The sequence below is a fragment of the Seriola dumerili genome, unplaced genomic scaffold, assembly GCF_002260705.1.
Source record: "Seriola dumerili isolate Sdu_G_001 unplaced genomic scaffold, Sdu_1.0 BDQW01000321.1, whole genome shotgun sequence".
NCBI lineage: Eukaryota > Metazoa > Chordata > Actinopteri > Carangiformes > Carangidae > Seriola > Seriola dumerili.
Window position 1 is genome coordinate 4,131,183 of NW_019174576.1, and position 23,908 is coordinate 4,155,090.

The window sequence follows — 23,908 nt, forward strand, 5'->3', positions numbered from 1 at the left end:
AAAGGCTGTGAGCATCATAGAGGAACTGAGAGAGACAGCCAGAAATAAAAGTAAGAGGGGAAACCTCATTAAATCTTGGGAGGAAAAGGAAGACTGACGAACAGGAGAGAGGGAAGCTAAAAAAATAAAAAATCTAAGACAGTGCTCTCTGAAACTTATAAACAACTACACTAAAAAAAAAATAGCTAAAGTGGATCGTCTTAATTCCCTGGTGTAAATATGTCTAAGCATGAAAGCACTTTTTTAAAAACTGCACAGGCAATATTTTATTAATTTATCACCTGATACGATCAATATATATCCTTAATTCAGTTCATGACAACTATCTTATACTGCACTGTTGAATAATTGAGAAGAGACGCACTTCAGGCCTTTCATCTCTACAGTACTTGTTGGAGGTGAAACATGAGGTGGCTCTGAGCGCTGCTGTTAATGACAGTGTGAAAAACACAGAGCAGATTCACACTACATTCCTGTAATTTGGTTTGGTCTCAGAGTCTTCTTCAACAGACAACAAACAGGTCTGAGATAACCGTGGAGTCAGTGCAGGTTTTTCGTTGATATTATCCCGCCACACAATCCACAGGAGTATCTGTTCGAAAAATCAAGACAAGAAGCGCGTCAGTCAAACTTCGCAGCAGCATCGCTTTCAAATACATCACTCCACTGTGTGTGAGGGAAGGTAATCATTACTGACAGCTACATGCGCGTCAAACTCCCAATAAAGTTTATTTTCATATGAACAAGGACTGCATTTTCCGAAAGTTTGACACTTGTTCTTATCCGTGTTGTGTCTCTGAGTTGACTGCCACTGCCAGAAAGTTACACCCACACCTGTACATCCCAATGACACGTTGTCTTTTCCCAAAGGGAGACTACAGTGTATGCCTGGAATCTAAAATATAACTGTGTACCCAAAAACAACCCTCGTTACACTACAACACTCTCAATGATGATATAACATTTACTGGAGTGAGATAATCTTATTATTATTTTTGTGTTTTGAAAGATGGAGGTATGACGTTCACTCTGTTTCACCTGTGAGTGTCATTTGAATGCTTAAATACAAAGGTACATCTGTAGGTCTTTTTTTTTTTTAAACAGCCACCAATAAAGGAGTAGTACACAGAGTACTCATCAATCATTAACAGCCAAAGAGTGATGGTACACTCCGACTGATCAATGTTGTCTTAAATAAACAGTACTATCCATAAAATGAAATGTGGCTTGAAATTAGAGGTCAAAATGTTTGCTACTGGTTCACCGTTGTTGACCATATATACAAGACTTTTTGTAGATTACAAGTGTTTAAAGATGAAATAAAAACGTCTTTACAACAAATAAATAGTTGAAAAAAAAGGTCTTGGCTGTACACAATATATTACACAAAGTTATTCACAATTTATCATTATACAAAAAAAATACACATATAAAAAAAAAAAAAAGTCTTTTCAGCAGTTTCCTGGAGTGAAAATTCCACCAGAAAAAGTCTTTTAACTGAACATCAGCTGCCCGGTTAGAGTACAGAAATGACAGTGAAGGAAACTGGCGAGGAGAAACAGGACACCAGTCAAAAGAATTTATAATGTGAAAATCTTTTCGGAGAACTGTTTTGTGTTGGAAGTGCACCTATAGAAAGATGATTAGTGCAGTTTCGTTGGCCTCGGACTGTGCTACTCTATACCTCAGCAAAGTTAAATCTCTGACTCATCATTTATGTATCCCAGACCATCCAGACTTGAAATGTTGGCCATAGGTGTGAAGTGGTGCTCCCCGTTCCCTTTGAAGTCAACAGCAGAGTGATTATTATTGGCACTGCAAGGTCTCCCCGCCTCAGGCCCCAGGAGCTTTATCTCTGAAGTTCTGTTCTGGATGTGCATGTATTCGCCTGACTGCCTTTTCCCCTCGCTTTCACTGGCGCTCTGTGCAAACTTGAAGCATTCCCAGCCTCCTCGAAACCAGATCCAAAATATGACCCCCATCAGGGAGAAACAAAGCAGCGAAAGCAGAGCCACAGCCACCTCTAAGCAAGTCACCCTGCCAGTGTCGCTTTGAGACTCGTGGGATGGGTCCTCATTACCCTCATCTGGCACCGGACCTGGTGCAGCTGTATTCACAGTGTGAACAGAGTCGGAGGAATTTGCCACCTCATTGCCTGGAGTGGTGCTGTCCCCCACCGCCGGACCAGAGTAGAGCTGCAAACGATAAACCGCCACAGTTCGGTTGTATGTTTTGCCATTTATCAGCTCTACTGAGTCACAGGTGTAAAAGCCAGCATCCGACTCAGAGGCACTCAGGATGAGGAGGCCTCCGCTGTAGATGTAGTATTTGTGGTTGGAGTGAAGTGTTTGGTCAGAGAAACGCCAGTGGACCTCTGCCAAGTTGGAGTGAAGCTGGCAAGGCAGCTGGATGTTGTTCTCTGGGACGAGGGTGAAGTCCACAGCTGGGACTGGATCTAAAAACACACACCAACACACGGTTGGTTTCAATGCTTTCTAATAGATACAACTGCTGGTACACTGGTTCATACAAAAAGTCTTCCTAGTAATGCATGTGAACAATGCACTGTAAGGGAATGTACCTGGCTGAGGACACCGTGAAACGTCACCCTCCTTCAGACTCTGCATTGCAGTATTTGAGGAGGGGGGTACGCTGTGGACTGAGGAGCACTGCTCAGTGGAGAAGTCCCAGGCACAGTAAGGATCCCTGGCCAGGATGCAGTCCACACAGGTGTCATAGCGGCTGCAGTTACTGACTGGCATCTGGATAGCACCAAACTCTGAACCTGCATACAGCTGGCCCTATGTTTACACACACACACACACACACACACACACACACACACACACACACACACACACACACACAAAAATTAACCAGCTGAAGTGTTTCACCTTTACATCCTCTCTACAGTCTCTAAGTGACGACATATTCAAATTTAGACTCAAGCTTGTTATGTAATATTTACCAAGTAAAGTAGCAGTAGCAGTAAATGACCATAACCTGTGATGATGATGATGATGATGATGATGATGATGATGAGCTAACAAACTTTATTGAACCATCTTGGACCTGTATTGAGTTACCTTGCTCGATGAGAGGCGCAGGATGGTGATAGGCTCTGGGTTTTCAAACAGTTGAATCTCCTCAATTATGAACATTTCTCCGTCGTAGTTGACGGCCTTCTGAATATAACCATTGTCTATCAGGAGACAGTAAATACCAATGACATTTAGTAATTATATAAAAATCATTAACCACGCAAGTTTTAACCAAGATCACAGCTTTGATGTATCCTGTCACTATTCATATCAAATCACTGCGTCTCTATCAGCCTGCAAATGAAAAAGGTATTGATTGAACAAATGTTTTATAAGACATGACAATAACGGAAACATATTGTAAGTAGAGAGAATAATCCTGAGTGAACTGCTGATCTGTCTCATTGATGTCTGTTACACCTACAATATATCAATCAAAGGTCTCCTGACAACAGCTGCTATAAGCTACTGATCAGACCAAGTCAGGTTGTAGCTGTAAAACTGCTGAATTAAAAATTGCATTTTATTTCTTATCGACTCAATTTTTCATGCCGGAGAGGAAGAATGTATTATTTCTTCTTTCAGAAGTTACATAATCCTGCTTTAAAGCCCTGAAAACTTTCTTAATTGCAGATTCTTACTGTGAACTATGGGCTCCTACATTACCACAGTAAATTTTGGAATTTCACACAAGAGTTTTCTGCATTTCTGTATTTTTTCATTTCTTTTGTCACTGGTTTGCAGTGGGTGGGGCTCACCTGGAAAAAGGTGATTTGGAATTTCTTATGACGCCAGCATTGTCAATCAAACCACACCCACACAGTCCCGATGAAGAAGATTAGCTGACATTTTTTATCTTAAACTCTTAAAAAGTAATAATTTAGGATATTTTTTTCCAAACTTTAACTTTGATTGATGCTCCCTCAGTCATTAAAATTTGATGTCACAGAGAACTACTAAAATTTTCAGGGGCTTTAAGTTTAATCAACCAGAATATTCAAACAGAAAAGTAAGCTAAGAAAGATGCTAATTTTCTGATAACTCCAACATCAGTTCAGTTCTCCCTGAATCTTGACAAAATCTACTTTTCTATATATGCTACATATCCTATAGTTTACCAGTGCCAGTGAACATGACGGCGTATCTCTGTCCGTCCAGCGCCGGCACACTGTCCACTACGATCCGAGTCATCAAAGCTCCTTTCTTGACCAGCAGCGGCTCTCCTCTTATTGGACGAACAGCGTCATCCATGAGGGGACGGTCTCTGATGAACTGGAGGGTTTTGTCAGGAAGGTCCAGAGAGCGATTCATCCCCATTTTACGAGCCACATTATTGATGCACTGCAACACAAAACCTCCATTTACAATTGTGGGTTTTGGGGATTTGCCTTGTACGCAGCGAAAATTTCTGGCGGTGCACTCACCGCTCCTGGTCTGGGGACCGGCACTTCTCCAGTGTACATCACCCACTTCACATGGGATGTCTCCACAGCAACGGGTGTCTTGAACTTTCCCTCGCTGAAAATATCTCTAATGGCAGACACGCTGTATGCACACACTGCTGATACCTGGGACAGGCTCCTGGAAACACCAAGTCCAAACACATTCAGTCAAACGAACTGATACGTTTCTGTTTTATTTGTATGACTGGAGAATACTTTTTACATATGGAATAAATAAATCACACATCGGTCCAGTTAAAGTATTAACGGCTTAATACCTTATATTACAATCAACACAATGAAACAAACGCAATACCTCATAATTTTGTGTGAATATAGACACCTTTGTTGTTCCTCCTAACTGACTGCTCTGCATACGTCCTAGATTATCCTATGTCAACACCCACCCTGAGCCATAAAACCACAGGATTTGACTGTAAATACTCACGACTGCGGGGTGAAGACAGCGTAGAAGACACTATTCCTCCAGTCCTTGTGCTTAAGCAGGAAGACATCCTGGACAATGGGGGGCAGGCTGGGTTCAGGGAGGGAACAATCCAGACGAGCTTTCAGGAACGACGTCCATTTCCTCTGCAGCGTCCGCTGTCCGCCCATATCCCCCTAAACACAGAGACAGAGCACTCTGTCATGTGCACATATTCGCTTTAACCACGACAACCAGACATGTGTCAGACGAGGCTCCATGAAGATGCCAAAGATCTTGAATAGATTATTAGTTTTTATTCTCTATGTTTTTATACCTTGCAGACACGGGCCACTCGAGATACTGCAACTTTGCTGTAGAAATCGTACTCCATGGCGTTCTCGCTGAAGAACAAGTACACTTTATCATCATCACCATCGGGACTGTCAAAACTCTCACTCACAAAGTCCATGTAGACAAAGTTTGGCTCTGAAACCACAAAACGTGAAATCAGTACTTGATATGAGAGAAAAGTCAGATATCAACACATATCATTAACCGCATCATGCATTAGTACTGCTGCCGCAGTCACTTTCCTCTTAACCATGCACATCATCATATAAAACTTTAAATGGCCTTTTTTGCAGCAGCAGCAGCAGCAGAGGAACTCACCACTGAGCCAGGAGCTCTTAAACTCAGTGCGGAGAGCCAAGTTTGAACTGCGCAGAACCACAGGCTCAGAGCCCAAGAAGTTGATGGATGTAGCAGAATACAGGTCATTTCCTGTTGGACAGGAACAAGGGTTGAGGAAAAATTCCTGGAAATCAATTATTCATATTGAGTTGGAACAATATCACATTTATATGCCAACTAATGAACTGAACTGACTCTGCTTTAGTGCAACTGTTAAAGGAGCAGGTAGCAGCAGTAAAAGATACTAGGTCACATTTATAACCCGGTCTTGTGGCTTGTCTAATCTCTATACACTTATCATACTCTCATCTTTTCTGTTGGTGCCCTTCGAGCGTTGAGCTTTATTCTGTGCTTCATTCCCTCTGGCAGAAAACCTGACTCAGACACTCACCAACCATGAGGGAGGAGTATCTCTGAAAGGGATCAAAAGGACACTTCCCCTTTCCCTCCTCCTGCTTTCCCTGCAGCCTCAGCTGTCCATTAGCAAACGTCTGTCGGAAACAAAGGGAGAGAGAGAGGAAAGAAAGAAAAACTTGTTGAAGGAGGGAAAAGAAAGAAAAACTGAGTCATTTTATTCAGACAAAGTACTGAGATTCCAGTTATATCTTATCATGATTAATGTTTAGCCCATTAACCATAACTTGCATATATTGACATTATTACGCACCATTTTCTAAAGTCAACAAAAGATATATAAAAGTTTTTACAATGATTACCAACCTTTGACTCAGCCATTGTTTTACATGTTTGTCAGAGGGATATATTTCAAGAAACCTACTTTAGAAAGAAATGAACACCAGGTTTGCTTTTACTTTTTCTTTTTTTTTTTTGTTAAATCAAATTCACATTATTGTTTTGTGGTTCTGCAGTTACACATAAGAACCATTTAACTCTCCATGATGATGCTTTCAAGGGAGCGCAGCCCTCTGAGATTTGAGTTCCCTGCCAAAATAAACTGCATTCATGAGCTACTGTGTGGTGTCGAACAATCAAAACCCAACAAAGACAATAAATAAGCAAACACCGACATTATGAAGGGATGGGCTTAAACTGCTTTTTGAATCACAACCAAGACACACTTTAGAAAAAGGAGACAATGTGTTGACTCTAATAATTGAATAGCCATAACGGCCATTAAAGGAACTGCAACATAAAACCTTTGTCTAATGACTTGAACACTGACTGCAATTTTTGCCGCATGGCTTAAAAGAATAACTCAGGTGATGTTCTACATTTTTCTTTTTGTCAACAAATCCCATGAGAACTAAAAACAATCAAATGATGCTACTAACTGGCACTTGAACTGTCTGTGTATCCTAACACAGACAGTTCATCCTGTTGTACAAAAACTATTAAAAACACATTGAGCCGCATCATTGCACTGGGTGATATGTTCCTTCATTACCATGAATATGGACACTGCAGTTTATCTTGACTCCCACACACACACAGTCCTACCGCCTGAAATACTCACTAAAGCGCCAGATGGGTATTAATCTGCAGCTTTAAATAGTCCCCAACGAATGCAATATTTGCTTCTGTTTGAGTAAAGTTTGGTAAAAACTACAGTGCACAAGTGTTTTATAAAATCACAGAGCCTTCTTTTAAAAAATGAGACTATATTTTTGAGACATTTTTTTTTAAAAGTTAAGATGGACTAACACATTGTTGCTTTTGATCTTTTCATGGTATTTGCTGACAATAAAAAAACAATACAGAATATTGCCAACTGATGAACCCGATAGAGAGTCTTTCATCAAAGTAAAAGGGAAAAGGACAAAAGGTCCTGCCCACAGAAAACAGTTTGTAAGATGCTCTAAACTAACCTCATATTCTGTACTTACCATATAATCACAGGTGGGGCTAAAAGCGTTCGTGCCACACACATACATTGCAGTGTCATTCACTCTGTGCAGGGTTCGAATGTAGTTACGGCATTCCACCTGCAACAAGATCCAGCAGAGAGCATGCCAAGGTCAGAGCTCTGTTAGTTCAGCCGCAAAAATACAAACATGCCACATACATTTACTGACTGCACAGGGTGCCTGAAGTTGAGCTGGTGACCAAAAGGTCAAGGCTGTACACAAGCATTTTCTACTCATGCCTTTATTTGGGCTCTCAGTACGAAGCTGTAAGCAAAGCACTTCAAAGTGTATTCTGTGTATAGACTTAAAAAGGAAGAAAAAAAACACTCCCATATAAATGATTTACAAATGTACAGAGAGATAGATTGTATGTGGGAGTAAACTGCTTCCACTCAACAGTCATCCTTAAAGGCTGTATCCTCGCCCGAGGATAAAAGTTACCGTATGTGAGCTCTGTTTTGAAAGACATTACACAAACCTCGGCATGTTTTCCTTTGTACGTGCACTCCCTCTGCTTCTCCTCGGTAACTCGCCAATACACCTGCATCAACATAGGGAAAGTGTCTTGTCAAAGCACGCAAGAATGGTGGCGCAACCCAACAGCCTGACAGAGGAGCTGCAGCCTGTTTACACAGTACCTGTAAGCTGGGAAACCAGTCCCTCTTCAGTTGTGACTGTTAGCTGTGCAGCTATAATTATGAACCAACAGACTGCTGAAGAGTTCAACAACTCATCAACTGATTTCTGCAAAATTTCTACAGATGTAAAGAAATGTCTCCAAATAGTAAAAGACAGTAATAAGAGGCTGTGTTTTATATGATACAAACCTGTGGTTCTCAAATCCAGGGGGTCAGGACTGAGATGAATCTCAGGGGGTCAGGAAGTGATTAGAGGTATGAGAATGCAAATATATTTACTGCTGTAACATGAAACTATGTATTTGTTTTAACCTATTTCAAATGTTTGCTTTTTCTGACTCTTAAAAAAACCTTCACATCAGTCATACTGAGTGAAAAAAAACTGCCCGTAACTCACAACCATATCACTGTAACCTGAGATGTGGGGTCACAAATAGACATGGCTTAATTTTAAGGGGTCATGCCATAAAAACCTGGGGGGGGGGCACTGGGGATCACTGATATAATCTAGGATCAGGCAGTCAAGTCAGTCTTAATGATTATTTTATGAAACAGTTTCATCACTGCGGTAAAATATCATAAAAGTTCAAAAGATGTTTTATTTTTAGCTTCACTGAGCAAAATAGCATTTTCAGGTTAATATATAAGAGCTTTGCAGACACGTGAGTTTCATCAGTTATTATATCTTATATCATCATCAGTTATTTTAAATCAGCTTCAAACACCACACCCCTGATCAGAACAGATTGCCAAACTGTTAACATTTTGTAAACAGATTGCTCTCAGTGAGTCTCTTCACATCTTCTTACCTCTGACTTTCTGACAGAGATGTTGTTGATGTCCAGAGCATATACGGCCTCTCGGGCCCCCAGCAGCAGCACCCCAAGGTCATCTCTCATTAACATTGTGGAGTAGTTAGAGATCCCCTCTTCTCTGAACAACTTCAGCTCATCTAAACAGGAGAACATCTGCATCACTACGCTGCATTTAGCTGCTGTACAGTTGGAAAAAAAAAAAGCTCCCACAGCAAAAAAAAAAAAAAAAAGCAAATTCATTAAATTTAATGAGCATTTCCAAACCAGCATAAAATCCAAGCAGTTAAAGCTGTAGCACTTGTTCGTATATCATGGTTAAAATATTCAAATGCATTCTTAAACTGCTACAAAATCTGGTATTCACTGGACCAGCCCAGGGGTGGAAATACTGTTACAACACAGCAGGAGTATGAGAATTTGTGACTTACTCTGGTAAGGGACAGTCTTTCGTGGGACACAGTAGTGAGGGTTGAGTGCACTCAGTGAAACATGGAGCATCAATCCACAGACGATGCTCAGAGCTGAGAGAAGAGACATGGCTCAGAGTCCAGGTTTGTCTAAGTGTGGAAGAGCTGCACAGTCCAGCTCTGCCACCAAAGCGACCACTCAGAGACAGATCATGGTCCAAGGTCTCAGTCCAGATGTCGTTAGGCTGCGGTGATGTCGCTCTCCTGGACATGTGCTGCTCTGGCACGAGTCATGTTTTCAAAGCAGTTCATACAGATGTTTTAACCAACCAGGCCTGTGGAGTGCAGCTCAGCCTGCTTCGACTGAGTTTGAAGTCAGCGTCCTGCGTGATGTATATCTATGTTGGTGTTAGCCTCCAGCGCAGTGCTAATGAGCTGCCGGTGTCCTCTCCGCAAGGAGGAGCAGAAGCCATGCTGCCCAGCTACTGGTGAGGGATGCTGGTGGAGATCATGTTCATCCTACCACCTTCTAAAAGAGATATGAAAATATCTATGAATGAAATGATCAAAGAAACACATTATTTACTTATGGCAGCTGATTTCCCTCAACCACCTGATTTCTTTCCACTTATTCTGTTTCACGCTTGATCATTCATGGATAATTATTACATGCAGAGACATAAAGATGCTCTTTTCAGTGATTGTCCTGTGCATGTGTTGGTGTGTTGCAATGCAAAGTACTGCTTCTTTTTTACTGCACTGAATATCTAGCATCTGCAAAACTACACAGTATGACAGTAAGTAAGAATGAGAGATAGACTTCAGATGATCCTTCAGATCTTTCACTAGAGAGGAACAAGCATAATAAAAGGGGCAGTGCATAAATTTAGCATAGCATTTTCATTAAACTGGGGGACTCACAAGAGACAGATTATAAACACAATGGTCAAGCTGACATATCTTGACTTTTAGTCCTTTGTGTGGGTCAAACTCTGGAACCTGTTGTTCCCATAACACGACTCAAAAGCATATTTCATTAGACCTCATGTGAGTTTTTTCTCAGAGGTAAGAAAACTCGTTTCAGGGCCACAAAAAGACATTATACAGCTGTTATAACAAATACCTAAGATTTAAATGTAGTGAAAATGATAGTCTAAGAAAGTATGAAGAAAGTATATATGTGAACAACACAAACTGTATGCAAAACAATCATGACCTTATTGTTACATCAGAGAAGTGAAGCATCACTTACAGTTATAGCTGTGTAAACTTCACAGAGTAAACTGATATTAAGTGAAAATCTGCAGAGTGCCATGCTGCCGACCAACCCCCACTCTCTGTGTCTTCCTGTCCTCCTCCCTGATAAGAACCTGCTTCCTCTGGGCTCAGTGGGGTTCAAACAGCAGAGGGGATCAGTTCAGGTTTGGGCATGCATACAGATCACAGTGATTCGCTGCTTTTATCACTCCATCCCCATCCTGGGATTCATGCTGAATTGAGATTTACCACTTCTTTGGCGAGTTTCTCACTGTTTTTGACAAACTGAGCGGCGCAGCCTCATTCAAAATTCATCAAGGCACTTTTTTTCTCAGAATAACACACAAAGCATACTTAAGAACAGCCTCACAATGTAAAAACTATACTCTTATGTTTATGGTGCACACCGCTCCAAAGCAGCAGCACCTCACAGCTGCTTTGCACCTGCTATTTGAATTTTAGCTCGCAGAGAAAAAAAAAAATACAGCAGATTTCATAGAGATGCATCCTTTGAAACACACACCGCAGAGTCCTTGCCTGTTGACACAAACCAAAACGGCAGCATCCACATTTCCTCGAGAGACGGCTTGGCGCTCGCTCCCCTTTGCCTCTGAACAACCTCGGTTTTTTGAATGTGCGTTTGCAACAAACTGCCATGCTCCCCACCTTGTTGCTACTTGACACAGCAGGACGAGCTGCTGCACGTATAGGACTGCTCATCTGTTGTCAGAGCATCGATGTCTTGCGTACTTTCCCCCCAGGCTGAGCGGGGCGGGGAGGGGGCTGTAGGTTGAGCACTACAACTGAATGGAATGACTGCTGGTTGTTTTTCACAGCGTCTGACAGATACTTCCAAACAGTGCAGACAGGTAGGTATGGCTACAATAATAGAAGAGCACACAGCAGTTGTCCCCGTTTTCTCTTCCTTTGTTTATCCAGGGTCACACTCGCACACTGACATGTGCACGTGTGGACAGGGCGTGTGTGTTTTGGGGGTGGGGGTGCACAGCTGAGGTTTTTACAAGTTACCAATACTAAGTCATACACAGCTGATTTTCTCGTACAATCAGACCATTGTGCTTTGTCTGTCGGCTTAATGACAATTTTCTTTCTCAATCTTTGGATGTTTACATTTGACTGGACAAAGTATATAAAATCATATAGTAGGAGGATTTTAGCAGTAAAAAAAAAAAGTAAATCAAGTAATTAAAATGTTTATGGCACCACTTCTTTATCAATGCTTAATAAACTATTTATTTAAAGCTGCATTCACTGATTTTTTGGCCACTTGGCAGCAGTGGAATAAGATGTAAACAATGGCATATTATCATCTTACACTGAAAGGTGAACATTTTAGCATCCAGCAGTCACAGAGCAACATTAGCATTCATCTGGAGTCGTCTGACCACCTGACAAAAATAAGTCCAATATCTACTCTCCGTTTTGATCTATTTAGGTCTTCACCGACTCCCCAGGGAAAAAAATGTGGCTCTTTAGCTACTAAATGCTCCACTATGTTCACCAGCTGGTCTCTAACTTTGTCTTTCTGTCATCTGGGGCTGAGCAGATGGCGTACAGTGTGTTTATCAGAGCTGTAATAAGAGCAGAGATTGCTGTTAAAAAAAAAAAAACAATTAGCTAAAAGAAGCTAATACTTTCCTTCCATTTCTTTTCTGTCATATTTCTTTGTGGGTTTGTCACTTACAATTGTATCGCAAGCACGATGAGATCTTACCAAGACAGGTAAGTAAACAGCTGTTAATGCTAACGTTAGCTATATAGCAATAGCAAAAATTACAAATAACTCCTTTAAGATTTTCATATTATGTTGTGAATAAACCATTAAGCACGAATAAAAGGAACTCTTGTACTTGCCATATTGTGACCCCACATTGATGTGAAGGGTCTCTATATCCTCCACCTTTACTGCTTGCTTTGTCTCTTTTAATTAATCAGGAAGGACCCTCCCATGGCCTGTTTGCCCCCTTACCTCGTGGAAGAAGGCAGGTCAACACCATCGCCAAAATCCACTGTGTTAATGGCTTTCCAATCTTAATACCTGCAGACTTGATGGCATATTACAAAGTTGCTTATGGAGCTTTATTAATGACACACCTTTATCAATCCTAGTAAGTCATTAACAATGGGTTGTGGATTTCGCTACATGTGCAACAGCTTCTTTAGTGATTGCCTTTTGTAAAGTGACACATTTTCACTTCTTCTCTGTCTCAAAGCTCGGCTCCGTCTCTCAGGATAAATCATCACCACTTTCACACTTCACTGACCAAAATAATATCAAACCACCATCACATTAGGTGTGCTCTACACTGAGGTAAAGGATACGCTGTGAAAGACTGGTGTGAAATGCAGTTACACCTTTTGTTTATATGGGATCAATGCTGATTCCAGTTAAGCCAGCAAAACCTGCTCAGGGATCAGTTAATAAACACACTGCTGTGTTAAACAGCTCAATACAACTTGATACTCTCCCCTTTGTAAGACTATACGGCACTTTAACATATGCACCTCATTAAAGACATTAATATTTATGACTGACATCGTTTGTGAAAAATAGAACAGTATCTGCATGCAATGAACAACACTACAAAACACTCTTCTCTTGAAAGTCAACCTGACATTTGAAGCACTGGTTGCATGTAAATACAGCAACTACACACTCAGTGTCAGGGAAGATGAACTTCTACAGAACAAGAGCAAGACTAAAATAGTCTCTTTACATCTCTGTAAATCCAGATGTAAATGTGAGTATGTATTTCCTACATGCACATTTCTAAAATGTCAGCACTGTGGCCGCTGATGGGTTTTTACGCATCAAGCAGAAGAATGTGAACGACTGTGGGTTGAAAGGCTGCACGTGATCTTGTACAATACAATGAAGAAGCCCTACAGCAGTATCTCCAGATACTCCAACCACTTGAAGCATGAGGATATTTATAGCCTGTTCAGGAGCCTCCATGATATCTACAATACTCTGTGATGGAGTCTCACTACAACAGCGTGCTGCATATAAGATAAAACCCTAAACGTGCACAGACAAGCACACTGTTGTCATCACCGTGAGTCATAACAAATCCAAATCCAAAAAGCCGTGTGAAGAGTCAAACAGCTGGAGTGAACCATGGCTGCGTAAGTCTGGGCTCCAGCATACGTCTTCATTTGTATGAATGCATAATGCTGCACTGTATGGGCGAGGCGTCCTGCGGCTGTAACTGATCCACTTGAGCGGCCAACTAACTGATCTGCAGGTTTGATGCCGGTTGAGTCACTGGCTGGTGTGCTGACTGCTTGTAGCCCGTTTTGCTGCCTGTCTCTGTGTCTGCCAGGCCGCCAATCAAACGTAAGCTGAGCAGTCCACAGGCAGGCCGGCTGGTGAGCTGGCTGTGATACAGTATTCCATCACAGGGGCCTAAACAGGAAACCGGTTGTGGGAGGGTGTTCACCTTTGACACTCCTTGTGTCACACAGACTGTTGTGAAACACACATTGGAAAACACACCCCAGTTCAGCACTGGGTTATATTTGTGCAAGCTCAGATGGACTAAAACAAAACATTCTTTTATCATAATGACAGTAGATTACCACCTTTTGTTTTGATGTGCAGGGAAGCTGTAATTAGGTGAAAACAATACTTCAAAAACATGCTGTGTGTACAGTTTTCAAGCCTGCAACCACGTGTATCATTAAACTAATGGACAACTAGCAGTCAAAGCACTTCACACAACTAAAGGCGACAAGCAAACAGAATAAATATGCAGCAACATGTTCAATAAGATGGTTGTCTCTGCTCTGACAAATTACTTGTCATTGATGAGACAAGTCTGGTTGAGTGTAAATGCACGCTTGAATGCACACACACAAGTTTGCACAGTTATCCTTGTTAGGACATTGCATTGACTTCCATTCATTGCAGACAGCTTAACTCAAACCCTAACCCAAACCTTAACCAGGACCTCAGAAATGAATACTGATCCCGACGAGGTCGGTGTTTATGCCGAAAAGGGTCCCAAAGTGGTAACAAAAAGAAAAAATACGTGTACACTTAAACACACTCACACAAACACCCAGGCAAGTCCCAGCAGGAGCTGCGGCACAAAAGGAAAATATGAACACACAAACTCTTCTGCCTGCTCTACCAGTAATGCATGACAAGTTCACTGACACACGGGAACACCCAAGAAAACAAACTGTGGTGACGACTTCAATATAGATTTAAAATCAAAACCACGGAACTGATTTCAGGACTAATGGACTGTCATTTGATTGAACTTTATTGAGTCAAAACTATGGGCTGCAATACCAATTATTTTCCATATGTATTAGGGTAATTTTACAATTAATTTATTGATTAAGCAATTCATTTATAGTCAATATAATGTCAGAAAACAGTGACAAATGTCCAAATCTAAGGTACGGTTCAAGGTGACATCTTGTTTTATCCGACCAACAGTCCAAAACCCAAAGATATTCAGTTTACTATCATATAAAAGTGAAAAGCGGCAAATTCTTACCATTAATCGATAATCAAAAATGGTCAATTATCTTCCTTTTTTTTCAGGTGTATTGGTGAAGAAATGGTACAATAATCATGGAGGTGACAGCAGACATGCTGCTTTCAAAAAACATATTCTGACTCAAACTGATTCAGAACATCATGGATGGAGACGTGGCACAAACTGGAAGTTTATTAGATTGTTTTCCTCACACCTGTGTATCAGGCCTGCAGCTTCATCAGATCAGGTGTTATAAATAGCTGCCAACACAGCGTTAAAAATACCATGTGAGCCTATCATGTGATAGACACAACAGTAAAGGTGTGTTATTTCCTGCTTTGTTTCTCCAGACTTATGTTCACTGTCCATCTGAGTCCCTCTAACCATGAGCTGCAAGGGGTAATTTATGATCTATGCTCCTGCAGCGACAAACAAACCAGTGTCAAAAAAAAAAAAAAAAGTATTATTTGTGGCTTAGCTGTGTGCCTCAACACCCACTGACCCCACTGAGCTGCAGTGTGACAGCTAAAATTGGGCAATCCCCTGTGCAATCTCCAGCAAGTGCAATGACAGAATTTAGTACAGCAACCCCCTGCTCGGTCAGCCACACACGTATCATGTGCTGTGATACAACACACACTTGACTATCACTTTCACTCCCAGAACATTCAGTTAAATTCAGTCGCAATGTTCACAAAATGAAAGCCACTACTAACACCTCCAAAATGGCACACAAAATCCACATTTTCACAAGTTGTTGATTTCTTTTTCTGGACTACTTTACTACTGTATGATGTTTTTTTTTTTACCTTTGAAAGCCAGAAGATTCAATTGTTGCTCGTTGGTTCTCAGTGGATTACAAAAAAGGGAAGTTATATATTTAGCAACAGTAGTTGGGTTTGTGGTTGCAAGAGTTTTCCCACAGGATTTGACCACACATTCACTGCTGTGGCACTTGTCCTGAAGCTGTACCAGCGACCTTACAAGTATGACCCCCTCCCCTCGCCCCCCTTCACAGTGTCACTAACACCATTAAGTGTTTGTACAACATATCCTACCACTGCTTAGACTAGCTCTCGGCTGCTATTATTAGATTGGGATATCCTATAATCTTTAGATAAGGCAGAGATGTTACAGAGTGCTGTCTGTGCTCCTTTCAGCCCCGCAGGCTGCCAATCCAATTCCCTCAACCAGCCCGAGCTCCGAGGAAACAGAAAAAAGCCAGTGGGACTCAAACCTGCGCACAAACAAGTCACTAAGTCACAGCAGCGGCTCATGTCCGTGTAACAGAGCTCCGACTTACCCGGAGCTGTCAAGAGTCGTCCACATAAAAGATCGTCCACACCGCCGCTGTTGGTGTCGTCTCCCCTCGGATCCGGCTCTGCGCCTCTCTCTGCTCCACCTGTAACATTCACTCCACATCCAACTCCTGCAGGGAGCGATTATCTGGCAGCGCCTGATCATGTGACTTTTGATTGTACCTTACTTCAAAAGTGCTCGTTCACTTCGCAGCCAATCAGATGAGACCGAATAATAATAATAATGTTTGGACAACTTGTCCCCCCCCCCCCAAGTGTGTGTTTTAATCGCACGTTTAAAATGAAAAATTAAATTGTATCAGATCCATTAGTGGATGCTACCATCACATGTTTAAAATGTAAATATTACAAACTTTACAACAAAAACTGCATTTTCAGCATTTTAAATTTTAATATAAACATACAGTTCATTTAAAACATTCAGTTCAAAACATTAAAAATTTTAGTCTCATCACTATTTCACACTAAAAAGAACAATTTGCCACTTTATTATTTAACATATTAAACTACTGCTGGAAACTTTTTCAAATATTCAAATAATATAAGATGTCGAAACAAGAGAGAAAAGAAAAAAAAGACAAGAAAAAAAACAGCATTTTAAATTTACTTGTGTACCATCTGCCATCTAGTGGCTAATGAAAGATATGTTTTACAGGATAAGAAATACATAAAATAAGATACAAATGTCCAGTTTGGGGTAAAACCGTGTCTAAATAAACAAGCTCCGTGACTTCCTCACGGTTTTTGCCTCCGTTTGCCTTCGTCGTATCTCCCGCCGGGACTCGGGGGGCAGAGGTTTAGAGAGGAAGGGACTGTCTTCAGGTCGTTGACTTGTGCCCCGGGCCGAGGTGATGGCTGTTTGTTTGCCGCAGAACGATGCATGTTTATATAGACAGGATCCTCTCCTGCATTGAAGACTAAAAGCAGAATGAATACATGATGAATTTCTGTCGTTACATACAAACTCCATCTATGTAATATGCCATACCACCACGTCTAGGTTCTGGGAAAAATTAAAATCTAAAATGTTATTTGTGTCAGTATTATGTTTGTTTATAATACATTCTTGGCTAAATTCCCTCAAAAGACGTACTTCATCTAAAGGTTAAAGATAAAAGTAACATAATGTGCCTCCATCACTGAAGATTAACTTTGAAGCGGGATGAAATGTATTTGGGTAAAGATTGTGAGAAAAAATACAGTTTGACCCTTTAAAATAGCTGCTATATTTTTTTAGTTATATATTACTGTGCAAATGATTTTTGACAGTAATAGTGTAAAGCAAGGAAAATGACATTATATATATTTGGGAAGAAAGCCATTTAAAAACAGTGATAAAATACCTGATATTATAACAGGACAGTGGTAAATAACCTGTAATTTTCCTGTTTATTACTTTTACTTCATTTATACTCATAATTAGGCACTGCCTGCAATTACCTTGGAATTAATTATCTACTGACATTACATCCATGTTGCTGAAATATCAAATCATTCAAACTGGAGCAAACTCCTCTGATCCACTTATAGGCCTAATATATGGACAAATATTTATTGGCAGAAAGCCGTAATACTTATTTATAAGTGCTTCACAGATACTGTTATGAACTCAGTCTATGTTGTCAGTTTAGGGTGACAAAGCTTCGTTTGCAAATTAAAAATCCATCAGGAAATGTAGGCACATATTTTCGGAGTAAAAAAAAAAAATTTAAGTAACTGAATTATCAGATATTGTTGTTTGTGTGCTGTGCCTCTCAAACAATGTTGAATTTATTACATTTTCCGAAGCACATTTCACTTTCTGGCCCGACAGCAACCATATTAGAAGCGCCACACATTACAGTTCTTCTCCATAGCACATTTTCTGTATCACTGTCACCAGTTGTGATGTCATGTTCTCAAAACATGAAATGCAAACACTGCATCAATTTATATTCACAGCACAACACTTGTTTTGTCTCATGAAAAGCCGTCACTCAAAATGTTTGACCCATGCTGCAAAAGTCGATGAATTCAGTGCATCACTGCTGCCAAAATGCAAGTTCTCTTTACAGTTCAGATGGTTAAATGGTAAAAGAACCGTGTCAATATCAAGTCCAGTGAAATGTCTATTTAATTTCCAAACATTGTAGTTGAACAGCCAGCTGACTATATCAGTCAGACCAAACATCAGTTTCAACGAAAACATCTACATTCACAGCATCTGACTGACAGTGTACACATTTCCAGTGTGTCCCGTAGTCACAGTAAACACCTTACAGTAACTATAATACACAAAAGACCACTGTCTCATCACGGCAATTATATAAATTATAAAACTACACTGTCTTGCAGTAGCTCTAATATTCACAAGGTGTTGAAAATGAGGTTAACATTTTTTGTATATAAAGTCATTCGCTTGTAAACTACTTCCTCCTACAGAGAGAGGTCTGTTGTCTGCCTGTGATGTCTGATGGAATTTTTGTATCTACTGTGTATTAAGATCACTGTGTGTAAATGTGTTTCAGAAATATGAATGAGTTGCTGTGAGCTATAAACGACAACGTGATAAACTGCACTGAAAAGTAAAGAATGTGTTACTAGGTGACTGAATTTTAAAGTCATCTGTTAACAATAGTTTCGGCAGTCCGACAATACCCGATCACTGACAGTATGCACCGTTTACGCTTAGAAGATGTTTGAATGGTGGCTGAAATATTTTGCATGTGAGGATTTAATAACGACGGACATGATTAGAAAAGCAATCTATGTCCGTTTTGATCACTGACATTAACTCAGCGTATTACAGGTCCAATTGAAGATAAGTGTACATTTGAATTCTGTGCGACAACAACAAGAAAAATCATCTACTGTTTTGACAACTAACAAATATTCTCAATATTAATTTTCTCGATTCATCTGCTAAAAAAATTCAAGCTGACATTTTGTAATATATTTTTTTCTCTAACCAACAGTAAAATACCTAAAGATATTCAGTTTACAATGATATAAACGATTAAAGCAGCCAATTTTCACATTGGGAAAAGCTCCAACCACGGAATGATTAAATGACTTAAATAGTTAATCAGTTATCAAAGTAGTTGCTGATTAATCTGTCGATCGATTAGTCAAATAATAGTTTCAGCTATGGACAAAAGTAGCGAAAGATTTGAGCGTTTCACATATTTATCATATTTTGATATTTTTGGTTTCTTCATTTTTGAAGAAGTATCAAATGCATCTGTGAGAGTTTCAGTAAAGACAAAACAGATCCCTTTAAAAGAGCAAATGATTCAGCAATAATCTATGTGGAAATGTATTTTACATGTGAATTATAGGCTGCAATTGCAAGTAAAATTGTCTTTATGAGACGCAATGCAATAAAAGTGGTGCGTGGTACGGTGTGGGTGGTTTACTTTACTTTTTTGTAAATATCTGACACAGTTCTCAGTGCCGGTCAGCTGGTTGTAGCTAGATCTTATGTATGCACTTCCTGCACTGAGCTCTCTCTGCAAAAAGTTGATCTAGTCTTTCCTGTCAGGGGTCTGTTCTAGAAATTAAAGTCTTCATGCTTTCCTCGCTTAAACCACACAGGAGAGTAGAGGCAGCCTCGTTCATCCTATACTGACATTCTTAAGTTGTCTCACGCTGTGCTGTCTAACCACACATACCTCTTGCTTACTCAGTTTGCTTCCACCGGCCACAGCTTGGGCAGATATAACTACCGGCTGTCATATCAAGTGTTTCCTCTCCCTTTGGTTGTCTCGCTCAGAAATACAGGCAAACAAAAAATAGTCTGTTCCTTAGTAGTTCTATTAAATGCAAATCTTTACAATGAAATGAATCAGTCTGTAACCAGGGCAGATTTGATCTTACTGGGTCTTTTTTTTGTGAGATTATTTTCATCTTTACCTCTCACCCTCTTTTTCTCAGAACGGATTTCACACTACAGTAGATACAGAGTTTATCTACAATCTATAGATGTTGTTTGCTGTAGTCTTATTAGGTCAAGATCGTTATCTAAAGGAAGAGGAGGGTACCTCTGCTTGTGATGCATCTTTTTTTCAGCAAGGTATGTATGACCAGCAGGACAATCAGGATGAAAGCTGAGACCCCCAACACGATCCAGACCCACCAAACAAAAGGGAGTAGTTCTTGATGCGTCACTGTAAGAGAAAATGTGTCTTGAAATGTGATCATACTGTATTTTGTGCCAATGTGTCCTTAAGCCATAATAAGCCATTATAGGTCATAATCGCAATTTCATTTTAAAACATTTGTGTTATTTAGTAAATACTGTATAAAACATGTTCTCAGGCTACAAATGGGCCAACATACAAGAATAAGGCCGATATAAAGTTAAGTGTTAAAGTGTTTTGTGGTTTCCATAGAAGTTCACACCTCAGAAGAATAAATCGGAAAGCCCATAAACAGTTTTGATCTCTCACCCCCAATTTCTTATCACATCTACAAGTGGACACGACATCAAAACCTGTCAGTTCAGTGGAAAATCTACGCTTCCTGCCACCAGATATATTTTGACTTTTGAGGTGAAAAGTTTAAGAACCCAGCTGAGACTGTGCTGGGTCCTAAAAATACATGGTGCATTATTGTTCATGGGTATGCATCCACACACACACACACACATACACACAAACTCACACAGACACACACACACACCTTGTTTACTCGTTAATAGTGACGGGTACGTTGTTTTTTCCAAGCTCTGCGCTGTGACGGAGGAAAAAAACGATACTTTAACAAGCATTTGTTAGGTCTTGGCAAACCAGAGTATTTCCAATATTTATGAATCCATTCTTGATGTTTCATAACAATAAAACATTAATAAAATAATAATAAAAGCTCTGCATTTTCTATACAGCATATAAACAGATAAAATGGTTTATAAGCCACTATAATGTAGTATTGAAAGCATTTGTCAGCAACCATAGCTCCTGCTGTGATCACTGATAATTGGAGGCTGATTTATGAACAGATAATGAATGACAATGTAGTAAAACAAAGCCGCAATTATTTAAAAAATGTCTACATAGGAGAAGTTATGGTGATATATAGTTAAAATACTGTACATTAATATACTTAAAATTTCTTTACATCTGCTCACAACTACATCATATTTCATTATAAACCATTTATTAAATGTTTGCATACTCTGTATACTTACCAATAACTACTCGTGTTCCATTGCTGCAAGTAATAGTATGATAGGGAATCTCTGATGTGACTTTGCAAAAGTACCATCCGCTGTTATTGTGCATAACATTATGCAACATCAAGTGTGTGTCTCCTTGGGTGGAGATATTTTCACCAGCAATCATCTCAGAGATGTTCTGTGAGTTGTTCAGTGAAGGTTCATTTCGGTTAAAATACCAGCTCACCCGAAATCTTTGATACGTCTCTTTCAACAAAAAACAGCACAAATTCAGAGAGGACCCCAAATCAACTTTTACTTGTGTTGTACCCACAATCACACATTGTTGATCTGATCCCCCCAGAGCTGCTGCTGCCACTGTAAATAGATAGATAAATAGATACATTAAAATCAAAATTAAAATTTTTTTTTTGTTTGTTCACCAGCAGTAACAAAAACTACAAACAGGAAACTCTGTTCATTCATCACTGCATTTAGCATCATCATGCTAGACTTATATGGATATTTGTTGTCAGTGTAACAACATCTTAATGTGTCAAATATCAAGTCAGGACACTCACCTGTGAACAGCACCAGAGCCAACTGCTTCAGCCACACTTCCATTGTGTCATATGCAAGGTGGTCTTCTTCTAACACTCATCCTGTCTCTGCTGCCTGCCTTCTGCACATCTGACAGAGCTGTAGACATGAAACCTGTGTGTGTGTGTGTGTGTGTGTGTGTGTGTGTGTGTGTGTGTGTGTGTGTGTGTGTGTGTGTGTGTGGGTGGGAGGAGGGGTTTTCTATCAATGTACCATGAAAATTAGTTGCTTTCACAGAGAGAGCTGACTGTAGTGCAAGTTGTATATTCAAAAACCAAAGATGGAAAATCATGTAGGCTTTGAAAAAGACAAGGGAGACCAAACATTAAAGCGCTGCTGTTCCATAACAGAAAGACATCAAAATGGCCTGTGACTGCTACCGCACTGCTATGCATAGCCTACATCCTGTACACTTCTGCAGATTGATGTCAGACAGCTAATTCCTCATTGAGATAAATTTACATGTGCTGACTTGCTGTGAAATACAAAACAGGGCACACGACTACATGAGGGGTTTATGAAACCCTTGTGGGTTTTGGTGCAAGGGTGCGAAAACACATTTCCCCATGTCCCCACGTTGTCTTACTAGAAAAAGAGCAATTGGCTTCCGGTGACAAGACACAACTAAGTATGATGGGGTAGAACTTTCAATTTCCAACCACAACCTATAAAATAATGGGCATAATACAATATAATAATTGAGACAGCAGAGATCAGGGACAATAAAAATAATATTTCTTACAGTATAGCTTCATGCAGGAGAGATGAGATGATGACAGAAATACTGTTATGTTGCAATGATTTACTCTGTCTGCTATAAACCTGCCTTTAATTTCCTTTAAGTCAGTGGTTGTGGCATAATAAGTGACTGTGTTTTGTATTGGATTGTATGTGAAGTAAAGAAAAGGCCAAGATGAAACATCTCAAGTTTACAGGCAGTGTATCACTTCTGAAACCTCAAGATTTTTCACACCAAGCCCAAAAGTAGGTCCTGTCTTAGATTATACATAGAGAAACTATGTCAAATTATTTGTTTAGTAAGAGAGTGGTTTACATACAATAGATTTGAGAGGGCACTGAAGCATAGCTCCTGTACATTTTTAATTAAACTGAAAATACTAGTAAAACCAGTAGAAATGGATCTTATCTCACTGTCTGTTCTGGTATTTTATGTGTTACTTGTTGCACATTTTCAGTGTGTTTTTTGTTCATTATTATCACAATTCCAGCTTTGCCACTAAAGCAAAACGTATTATTCTACATATTTGGTTACAATATAAATACTTGTGTTGTAGTGACAAAGATTTGTAATTAAAAACACAAATGCTCTATTTTTTACATCCACAGAACACATTCGTATTGTCATCACTCTTGGATCTTGTGAGAAGAGTTTTGGCTTCCCTTTTACTAGTTATTCCACCATTATTTAGAAAATACTCCAGATAAAGTTATACTGTTTCATCAAAGTAATATTTAAAAACATTTGCCATGTAATAATGATTTTCTACACTTTCAGAAAACCGTCAGATCAGAAATCAATACCGCCTTGCTAAATATACTAGTATTCTTATTAACTACCAGTGTTGGAAAAAGTACTCAGATCCTTTATTTAAGTAAAAGTATAGCAATACTACAATGTAAAATACTCTGTTACAAGTAAAAGTCTGTCATTTCAAATACATATAATATATATAATAAATATGAGTAGAAAGCAATAGCAAAAAAAGTTAGTATACAAAGTAGAAAAAGTAAAAGGGTCACAAGC

The 23,908-nt window shown here is 39.7% G+C and overlaps 2 protein-coding genes across 4 annotated transcripts; both read right to left on the reverse strand.

The window, feature by feature from the left end:
• Positions 1-1,078: 1,078 nt before the first annotated feature.
• LOC111232015 (semaphorin-4E-like) lies at positions 1,079-16,485 on the reverse strand. The gene is made up of 14 exons (XM_022759345.1): positions 16,397-16,485; positions 9,347-9,854; positions 8,913-9,055; positions 7,944-8,006; positions 7,445-7,543; positions 5,992-6,091; positions 5,580-5,690; positions 5,245-5,396; positions 4,932-5,104; positions 4,466-4,622; positions 4,160-4,382; positions 3,087-3,202; positions 2,582-2,801; positions 1,079-2,455 (listed from the first exon to the last, which is right to left on the reverse strand). The coding sequence occupies exons 2-14, from the start codon at positions 9,453-9,455 to the stop codon at positions 1,695-1,697; spliced, it is 2,427 nt and encodes an 808-aa protein (XP_022615066.1). The 5' UTR covers positions 9,456-9,854; positions 16,397-16,485; the 3' UTR covers positions 1,079-1,694.
• Positions 16,486-16,862: 377 nt separating this feature from the next.
• LOC111232023 lies at positions 16,863-22,222 on the reverse strand. Of its 3 annotated transcripts, none has more exons than XM_022759354.1 (5): positions 22,125-22,222; positions 21,577-21,921; positions 21,072-21,122; positions 20,432-20,557; positions 16,863-17,267 (listed from the first exon to the last, which is right to left on the reverse strand). In XM_022759354.1, exons 1-5 carry the CDS (start codon positions 22,165-22,167, stop codon positions 17,122-17,124), a joined length of 711 nt encoding a protein of 236 aa, XP_022615075.1. In that variant the 5' UTR covers positions 22,168-22,222; the 3' UTR covers positions 16,863-17,121. The 3 variants fall into 3 exon arrangements, with proteins under 3 accessions (XP_022615075.1, XP_022615074.1, XP_022615077.1); XM_022759353.1 differs by having other exon boundaries at positions 16,863-17,317; XM_022759356.1 differs by lacking the exon at positions 21,072-21,122 and having other exon boundaries at positions 16,863-17,317.
• Between the last annotated feature and the right edge of the window lie 1,686 nt (positions 22,223-23,908).